This window comes from Vombatus ursinus, unplaced genomic scaffold (assembly GCF_900497805.2).
Source record: "Vombatus ursinus unplaced genomic scaffold, bare-nosed wombat genome assembly UNPS02014832.1, whole genome shotgun sequence".
In the NCBI taxonomy this organism is placed as follows: Eukaryota; Metazoa; Chordata; class Mammalia; order Diprotodontia; family Vombatidae; genus Vombatus; species Vombatus ursinus.
Window position 1 is genome coordinate 74,543,631 of NW_020954610.1, and position 10,482 is coordinate 74,554,112.

A 10,482-nucleotide genomic window follows, 5' to 3' on the forward strand; every position below is an offset into this window, starting at 1 on the left:
GAATATGAAAGTGAAGAGAGTAACCAATAATGTCCAAGGCTGTAGAGATCAAGAAGGATGATTCCCTTCAGGAATTGAAATGTTCATCTACCACACAGGCAATATTTTACATCATTTTCCAGGTGATATCATTCTCTTTATGCAAAACTCAAGCATTTATTAAGCATTTACTATGTGCCTGGTAATGTGCTAAACACTGAGACACAAAGCAAGGCAAACAGTCCTTTTCCTTAAGAAGTTCATATTCTAATAGGAGATACCACATGTAAACAACTATGTACACACAAGATATATACCAAGTAGATGAAAGATAATCTCCAGGGGAAGGCACTAGCATTTGGAGATTAGAGGAAATTGGGAAAGGCTTTTTAAAGAAGGTAGGCTAGAGTCAGGAGGACCTAAGTTCAAATCTGGCCTCAGACACTTGACACTTACTAGCTGTATGACCCTGGGCAAGTCACTTACCCCTGATTGCCTTAGAGGAAAAAGAAAGGTAGAAATTTGAGCCCTGAAGTAAACCAGGGAAGTCAGGAGGCAGAGACAAGGAAAGATAACATTTAGAAATGGAGGATAGTCACTGAAAGGCGTAGAACTGAGAGGTGGAATAGAATACTTTTGAGTTCTTTTCCTCATTAATGAAATAAAAAAAGAAAGTACTTTAAAAAACAACAGTACCTTACAGCTATCATACATACTAACTGTGGGTATACCTCATTACTTTGTCCTGGGCCCTCTTCTATCCTCTCTTATTTGATCTTACTAGTTTACATAGGTTCAATCATTCTCTCTGTACGGTTGACTTTCAAAACTCTATATCCAGTCCTAATCTTTCTTCTGAGCTCTGGTCCCACATCATAAACTGCTGATTGGACATTTTGAACTGGTGTCTCAAATCACCTAAATATAACTATTTTAAAACTTTAGAAGACTGTCCAGGAGGCTTCTAAAACTCACCATGTTGGTCAGATTATGTACTAGATGTTGGGAATGTAAATGCCAGAAAAAAAAACCAGTCCCTGATCTCGAGGGGAACAAAACTCTATGTTTTCATGAAGCTCAAAAATATTTTTAAAAAAATGGGAAATCTATGACTGCACCCCAATGCCACATCTGGAATCTCTTCTAACAACATGTATAGGACACAAGCAATAAGTATATTGTGGTCACATAGTTTCTTAGACATAGCAAACTTGAAAAGAAAATTATTAAGAGCCATCTCTGCTGATAGTGCTGCAAGGGATGTATCTGGGACCCCAACTCTGGGTCTCTGGTCATATCAAAGTAAAACTGAGGAAGTGTCTGTGAAGAGAGTTGTCTTGTCCGTCTCACAAAGCAATGAAATTTTCAATCACTGTTGTAGTACTTATCGCTTCAGATACACTTTCACTGTCTGTGTTTCCGTGTGTTGTACATTTGGGGAGTTACGTTCTGTATACTCAGTTCATCCTCCTCTGGCAGAGTCTTGGGTTGCCATAGCCCATATGGACACTTGGAAATTCTTACCCAGATCACTGGCTCTTTGCTTTAGGCACCCAGGAGAGCCAAGAAGACATTCGTGGTGACATTCGAGGAAAAGGAGAATGCTTATCTTTTCATTCTCTTTCTTGATAGCTGCCAACTTACATATTCCAGATTCCAAAGGACATGGAAATAGTAATCATTGAAAGTTGGACTCCCAGTGGGGATTTGTGGGTGATAGGGTATTACACTGCCATATCACTTGCTTTATTTAAATCATTATCCTAAATCCAGGAGAAAAATAATAATTCAATTAGATAACAGGGCATGGAATGGGCACAGGTCAGGGGATAGATTGAGCATAAGGTATATCATCTTTTCAGTTTCATTGAAAATGTATTCAATACGTTTTGCCTCAGTTAGTTTTCCTACCCCCATCTTCCCATTTTTTTTGCTTTTTTTTGCTTTGTGACTTGATATTACTCATAATCTGTCATCCTCTGTCTCAATATTTTTGCAAATGAGTCGTTTTTCTACTAAAGTCAATTGAGTTTTCGATTCTAGCAGCTTCTTGGCTTGTCCTTCAAAATATATCTTGACTACAGTCACATCCACGCCAAATAAATGTTTTAGCTTCTTGATTCTTAGCCCTCATTGTGGTGTCTCCTTTGCATTAATTAAACTTTTCTTGGAAAAGCAACTGGTGGAATAGAAAGAAGATTAGCTTTGGAGTCAAAGGAGAAGGGCCAAGTCCCAGTTGTGCCACTTACTGCTTGTGTGATGTTGGCACAAGTCTCTTCACCTTTACAGCCCTCAGTTTCCCCATCTATAAAACTAGAAGGATGGGATAAGATGACCTAGAAATTATTTGAGGTATTGCTGAGAGGCAAATGTCTCTTAAGTCCCTTACAACTCAAGATCCATAAGTCACTGGAAAGGTCTCCCCTAGAGTTAACGTGTTTACTAACTTTTAGTTTTTTGGAGTTAATAGTTCCCTTAAATATTTTGGGTTGGAGTTACAGTAATAATATTAGATGAATCCTCATTTTCCCCCTTATATTTTGATATTTGTTTTGACCTTAGTTCTAGTCAATGAATCACTTAATCAGCAAACATTTATTAAGTCCTTGCTAGATGCCATGTACTATGCTAGCTGCTGATGATACAATTATAAAGAATGAAATAGTTCCCATTCCAAGGAGCTTGTGTCCTAACAGAGGAGACAAGTACATATGTAAGTATGTAAGTACATTTGTAATATACATAAGTAAATATGTACTTATGAAATAAGCACAAAGAGAATAAATATAAAATAAATGCAGAGTAGTTAAGTACAAGGTAGGACACTAAGTTCAGAAAAGGCTTCTTGTAGAAGTTGGTGCTTGAGCTGTGTCTTGAAAAAAAGGGAAGGATTCTATGAGGTGAAGGTGATGAGGTAAATTCTAGTCTTGGAGAATGACCACAGATATGGGAGATATTGTGTATGAGTCCAGCAGAAGAAATATCCTAACCCCTCACCCCCATGCAAGTTTGACTAGATTTTACTTGAAAGGTAGTGAGACCTTCCTTGAAGCTTTCTTGGCTCAGGAGATTAAAGGCTCAGATTGTTGAGGTCTGTTCCTCATTATCCAAGCACACAAACAGCCACAAAGATCTCTGGGGTGCTCTGATGCTTGGCTGGTGGATCACAATGGATAACTCAAGCATGGCAACTTTATTCAGTTGAATCAAATTAAAGCGTCCTCAATGTCTATCGTTGTTAAATATCCTCCTGCTCTGGCTAAGTAAACTTCTTTTTGTTAAGTATTAAATGACCTCTGAGTCTCTCACTTTGTTCTATTATTGAATGTATACTATCAGGGGACTGGCTGGTTGGATCAAAAAGTATAGGATGGAGAATACTGTTCAGTGAGGATGGAAAGATATTTTGGGGCCAGGTTGTGAAAAACTTTAAAAACTAAAAAGAGGAGTTTCAATTTTATCCTACAGGCAATAGGAAATACTGTTGTTCAGTCATGTCTGACTCTTCATGACCTCTTTTGTTTTGTTTTTCTTTTTTAAGCAAGATATTGGAGTGGTTTGCTATTTCCTTCTCCAGCTCATTTTACAGATGAAGAAACTGAGGCAAACAGGGTGAAGTAACTTGCCTAGGGCCAAACAGCTAGTAAGTGTCTGAGGCTGGATTTGAACTCAGGAAGATGAGTCTTCCTGACCTTAGGGCTGGCACTCTATCCACTATGCCACTTAGCTGCTCAATAGGAAGTGACTGGAGTTTGTTAATAGACTAGGGAAGAGATATTGTCAGATTTACACTTAAAGAAAAATCACTTTGGCAGCAGTGTGGAGAACGTACTGGAGGGGAGAGACTTGAGACATGGAAATCAATTAAGGGATCAATTTGGACATCCAATTTGGCAATTAAGAAATCATTGGCAGAAACCTGGGAAAATTTGTATGAACTGATGCAGAATGAAGTGAGCATAATCAGGAGAACAGCTTACACAATAACAATGTTGTCATGATGATTTTGAAAGTTGATCAATAAAATAACCGACGGTGATTTAAGAGGACCCATGATGAAGCATGTTACTCACCTCCTTACTTTAGGCAATGGGCACAGTTTACGAAACAAAACATATTTTTTTTGACATTGCCAATGCAGGAATTTGTTTTGCTTGATTATGCACAGATGGTATAAGGGTTTGGGTTTTGTTTTTCTTTTTCCAATGAGGTATTAGAAACAAGTGGGAAAGAGAGAAAATAGATTTTTGTTCATTGATAAAAACATTTTTAAAAGAGTTTTTTGGTAAGTTTGGAGAGAGAAGGTTCAGTTGAATGATTAGGTCAGAAACCAGGTTGCAATCAAGGAGAAAGTGAGAGAAGAGAATAGAGTGAAGAAAGTTATCTATTTGGCTAAGAAATGCAGGAGAGATACAAGATGGTAGCTTGAGAGGATGATAGAGTGCAATAAAAGGTTTTTGTTCGTGTGTATTTGGATAGGGAAGATGAGCATGTTTGAAGGCAGCAGGGAAGGAATCAGTGGGAAGGAAGAGGATAAAGATTAGGGAGATGAAGGGGAACTGTTGATTGAGGTTGCAGTCTGGAGAAAACAGGAGGGAATGGGATCAAGGACACCTGTCAGGTTAGCTTTGGCAAGGGTCTTATTGACATACTCAGATGATTGTGAAATGATTATGTGGGTAACCAGTCATTTTTTGCAGAAAAATATGATCAATTTCATTTTTTGAGTGAGTGAGGTGTTTCCAACTCTTCCTTTTTAATTTTTAATTTTATTTTTTCAATTAACAAGCATTTATTTTATTTACTTCCCAAATTGTGTCTCTTTTTGTATCTTGAGTCTGTCACCTCTCTGTTAGGAGATGGGCAGCATGATTCCTCATTGGTCTTCTGGAATTGAAATTGGTAATTGCATTGATCAGAGTGCTTCAGTCTTTAAAGTTGTATTTGATTTTCTTCTTGAAAAAATATTCATAACATAGGTATAAGGCCTTGTAGAAGAGTCCAAAAAGGTTTGGTCTCTTATTCTTGATCCCAAACCAAGTTTCCAACATAATTTTTTCCTTCATCTTTTCCTTTGTTCATTTTTGCATCGAAGTCACCAAGTACCAATGCAGGGCATTTGTAAAGGGGTGTGGGATAAGCAACCCATAGAGGAAAACCTACAAAGAAATTGGTACATTGGGTGTGGGAGGGAAGACACAAATAAACACACACCTGATGGACCTGCACTGACAGCCTAGAGGAGGTGGAGACTCTGAGGCATACATTAATGTCAAGAACAGTATTTGTATCCAGAGGGAAGAAGGTGGTACAAGGTAAAGAACTGGAGTCATGCGGGGATTTGGAGAAAGGCCTGGGCTGATGAATGTCACATCCATGCAGGAAGGGTGACAACAGATGGGGATGCTGAAATAATAGCTGAATAATAAAGCACTATTAAAGATTTGCAAGAGACTCCTTTAAAATGCTATCTGGGTATTTGTTTCAGAAGGCAAGCTCAGATATCAGGATTATATCCCAAATGGCATCTCCTGAAATGAGGAACCAGTTAGAACTTTGAAGTTACCTCTCAGAAAAATTTCTCTCTAGCTTACACCCCCCACCTAGGGAAACCTTAGAAACTTCAGGACTGGCTCATTTTGTTACCCCCAAAACAATCTTTGGCTCCCTTATGTAGGCATTCAGGCTAACAAGTCATTTAAAATAGAAAATGTTTTATTTATACAAGATGCCTCTCATATGACAGGCAGAATGGGAAAATGGATAGGGCACCAGACTTGAAATCAGGAAAACCTGAGTTCAAATTCTGCCTCAGACACTTATTAGCTGTGTGACCCTGGCAAGTTAGTTAACCTCTCTGTGCCTCAGTTTCCTCATCGGTAAAATGGAATTTAACTTAATGGCCTATAAGATCCCTTCCAACTCCAAAGTGCATGATCCTTTATGCATAAACAATCAAGAAAATGCTCTTACTTTCCATTCTTTTGACTTCTAAATAGTACTGTCCTGTGTTTGGAGTTCTTAGGGCATCATTTTTCTTCTTGCTCTAGAACTGCACAAGTCCACATGACTGAGTACCATTAAAGGGCAAGATTCAGGTTTCCTCCTCTACGCTAAAGTTCAGTGCATCATTACTCAACCATTCTAGACTTTCTTCTGGTTCTCAATTTCATGGCTCTCCACTGTGACACTGGGGGATCAATAGCTTTATCTGGTGCCAGTTGCTTGTGGATGCAGTGTCTTCTAAGAGGTGTAAGCCCCCCTCTAGATCTGAGTATGGCTTTGTGTCTTTATCTGGGACTTGGTTCCTGGCAGTAACTTCACTTCAGGACCATACGGACACAAAGGCCTTCAATATAGGCTACTCTCCTTGTCCACATGTATCTTGGCCTCTCTGTCCTCCAGTTCTGCATAATAAATTCGCTTTGCTCTCAGTATCTTCCCTGTCATGCTTAAGTGTCTCCTATGAGAAGGAAGCAACTCCTTTTTTAAGCATGTGCCCCAGAATCCTTCCACGTAAGAGCGAGGAAGGACTTGCTTGACTCCTTATAGTGCATAACTAACCATAACTTACATATTGATTTGTTTTGAAAGATCTTGTTAAATTGATCATAGAATTTTTCTACTTCATTCTTTGCAACAGATACTGATGCATAACCTGCAACCACCATTTTGGTGGTCATTTAGCTTTTATCATGCATGAATAATGCAAGGTGAGATTAGCAAGTGTTCCATGAAATGATGTTTCATGTTGCTTTTGTACATGTGATGTAACCAACTCTGCCATTATCTTTATTTGCTCCTCTGAAGAGGTATATACTTCCATTTAGCTGTCACTTTGCTATTTATGGAAAAGAGACTTGATTTTTGATTCTGAGGAACTTGGTTCAAATCTTTCCTCTGATGCTTTGGGCAAGTCACTTAATCTTCCTGGGCATAGTTTCCTCACCTGTAAAATGAGGAGGGTGGACTAGATGGCCATTGAGACTCTTTCCAACTCTACATCCAGGATTCTAAATCCAACTATTGGCCAATGGGTAGTGCCTCGGATAGGGTACTGGCCTTGGAGTCAGGAAGACCTGAGTTCGAATTCTACCCTCACTACTCATTAGATTTAGAACACTGGTCAAGTCATATGAACTCTCTCAGCCTCATTTTCCTCAATCGTAAAATGAGGAAGTTGGATTGATGGGCCGCTGAGGTTTCTATAAATCTATGGTTATTTTAAATCTGATGGTTTCCTGCGTTGTGAGAATGTCAAAATAGATATGATTTATTTCTACCATTCATATATCAACTTGGTTGATTGACACAATACAGTAAGAGTACTCATGATTAAATTCATATTTGTAGGAAGGCAACAGGGCACATATTGAAAAGAGCATTGGCTATGTATGGCCTCATATCCCACTTCAGACTTTTTCCCTGTAAGTGACCTTGGACAAATCACCTAAGAGCCTCAGTTTCCTCACCCTGTAGGAAAAGGGAGTTGGACTGGACTAGATGACCTCTCAGTCCCCTTCCAGTTCTATATTTACGACCTTATTAGCTGTATTTATTTTAGCACTTTCCTGTGTTATCTGTGACTGCCGCCATTACTGTGGCAGGGGGCTGTAAAGGACTGAGGGCTATTTTCTATTTTCACTTGTTTTATGGCCAAAACAATTAATCAGTTGGTGGCCAACATTCTGGTGTTGGGCTAAGCTTTACATTCGTAGAGTGGACTCATATTAAAAACCTCTTTTTTAGTTTGACTGAAAATAATAAGAAATAATATTTTCTCTGGTCTAAAAACTCTTTCCAGACTTGTCCCCACTGGAAAGGTAGGTGATCTGTCAAGGACAAAAAGGGCTGTTCTTAAGGAAATGGATTAAGGGTAGAAACTGAAGTTTGACAAGTGGTGGCTTATCCACCCCAAGAGAAGTGCCCTCTCTTCCATTCAAAGGGAAGCACTGACTTCTCTTATACAAAAGAGATCCTTGATATTTATCACAGGAACAGTCCCCTTTGAAACCTTGAAGCTGGTGGTCCAGGAAGAAATGGGATGGTGACTTTTGTTACTCACTTTGGAATATAAACCCCAAATTGTACTTTTTGCATATTGTAATATTACTCCAAGATTCCTATAAATGTTTCTTTAAATCATTTTGGGTGGCCAAGAGTCATGTCCAAGGTCATGGGGAAAATACCAGTTTGTGTATCTATGCTAATGATGTTTTAGATATTAGATTAATGTAAAGTGAAATTGTTTCTGGCAAACTTACTTCTGAATGCAGAGTACAGTATTAATATTTTTTTCTTTGACATTCTATTGCCAAGACTCCACTCAAACTCTTTCTGGCTTAGAAAGACCTGCTGGAATTCCACCCTTCCTGTTAAGAGCCCAGGTCACTTTGTAACACTTTGAGTTAATTAGAGTTACTTAGATTACTTTATGTAGGATCCCTCCTTACAAAATGACAAAATAGCTCTGGTGGCCAGATAGCAAGACTCATGGAAATAGGTGTGTCCAAAAGCTTGTGTTTGTTGTTGATTATGTCTGTCAGTTTCTTTGTGCCATGTGGCCTCATCATGCTTTCAGTTAAGTAGGAGTTGTTATTCTTGTCATTGAGGGGGAGTTGTACATGGTTGCCATAGAGTGGGAGCCGGACACGGTTGTTATTGAATAGTTTTGCCACAGAGTAGGAGTTGTATATGCCTTTGAGAGAGAGTTGTATATTCTATACAAGGAGGTATAAAGAATTACAGTCATTAAAAAAAATTCCATGAGTAATTTCTAGATTACTAAATTAAAACTTTGGCGCTGGCATATGGGAGGTATAAAATGTAAAATTCATCTGTAGGCAAATCTGACCACAAATCCTGGGTGTGTACTTTAACACAAATACAAGCATGGGTAGGGTGCTTCCACACCTTTCAAAGTAAATTAATGGGACTCCATTTCCAGTAGAAAAGGTAGGCCTGGAACTGTGGACATTGTTAAAATTAAAAATAAAGCCAACTTTTTGCAAACAAAAAAAGAACAAGAAAAGTTATCTTCATCTTAACAACAAAGAAAAGAAAGTCACTGAAATTTTTTTTTAACGTACATTAGAAAGCCTTAAAGCAACAAATTATATTTATTTTCCACTTGAAGCAAGCTGAATGTAACGACGATTCCTAGTTCCACTGTATTCCTTTGTCCGCTCTACCCTGTATAAAGTAACTTTTAAAAATAAAAGTTAAAAAAATGAAGGCAACTCCAGTTTCAATCAACAAGTTACCCTCGGTCAGAGTCGCTTCAGAACCCCCTCGATGCGCCCCCCCTCCAAAAGCCCCACCTTCCCTCCTTTCCTTCTTCCTCCGCCCCTTCACTGGGGAGAGGAGTATCTCCCGCAGCCGCAGAATCAGCGCAGGTTCTGCGTGTCTAAGTTTCCCGAGAACTTCTCAGTTTCGCCATCATCAGCGGGGCCCGCGAGGGGCAGGGCCGGGGAAAGGGCAGGGCCGGGGGAAAGGCAGCGGGGCGAGAGTGCCAGTGAGCGTGGGCTCGAGGGAGGGCAGGGCACGCGCGGGACTCCTGCGGGAGTGCCGAGCGCCGATGGGCGAGCCCGGAGGAGGGCAGGTGGGGCGGGGTGCCCCAGGCTAGATGGGGGCGGGGAGCCCGCGGCCGAGCGGGGTTCCGGGATCCGGGTAGTAGCCTCCTCCCCCTCCGCTGCCGCGGCCGCCGGGGCACGGAGTGAGAGGGCTGCCCCGGGCCATGTGGTGGAAGCCGCGGCGGCGCTTCTGGCGGGGCCCCCGGCGCGGCCCCTGTTCGCTGCAGCTGCTGGCGCTGCTGGCCGGGGCCACCGCCACCGTGGCCTTGGCCTTGGTGTTCTGGAGGAGCTCCGATTGGGGTCCGGAGGCGCGCGCGCCCCGGCTTCCCGCTCTGCAGCCCGAGCCCGCCGGGGCCGGGGCCGGCGCCCCGCAGGCGGGCGAGAGCGCGGAGGAGCGGTTGCAGCGGCTGCGCCGCCCCGTCTACCCGCGGCCGCCGCCCGAACCCGGCGCGCTGGGGGAGCTGGGCCGCGCCGTGAGCCTGGAGCTGGACGAAGCCGGCAAGAAGCTGCAGGAGGATAGCATCCAGCGGCACCAGATCAACATCTACCTCAGCGACCGCATCTCGCTGCACCGGCGCCTGCCTGAGCGGTGGCACCCGCTGTGAGTGACGCGCCCCGGGCGCATGAGCTCCCTCTGCCCAGGGACTGGGTCCGGTGCCCTGGTGGCCCTGCCACCGAGGTGCTCACGGTGTGACCGCGGCGGCGAAGTCAGGCCTCCCCCCCCCCCCCCCGCTCTATATCCTTTGCAGAAAGTTTAGTGCTGAGGGGAGCGGCAGCGACCCCGATGTGGCGGGGACACCTCTGGTTTGAAGCCAGCCCGGCTCTGCTGCTAACTTAGCTAGCCCTGGCTGTGACTTTGGGCAAGACACGTCGGCTTCCTCAGCCTCGGTCTTCCCGTCCCGTCGGAACTTATCCTGCTCCCTTCCCTACG

General features: G+C 42.3%; 1 protein-coding gene across 1 annotated transcript in view; it reads left to right on the forward strand.

Annotated features, from left to right (window-relative positions):
- Window positions 1-9,715: 9,715 nt before the first annotated feature.
- The window catches only part of LOC114026111 (polypeptide N-acetylgalactosaminyltransferase 12-like), a 48,346-nt gene continuing 47,579 nt past the window's right edge, over window positions 9,716-10,482 (forward strand). Inside the window, exon 1 of the mRNA XM_027839740.1 lies at window positions 9,716-10,152. Within this exon, the coding sequence (XP_027695541.1) occupies window positions 9,716-10,152 (437 nt within the window). The remainder of the gene's footprint in view (window positions 10,153-10,482) is intronic.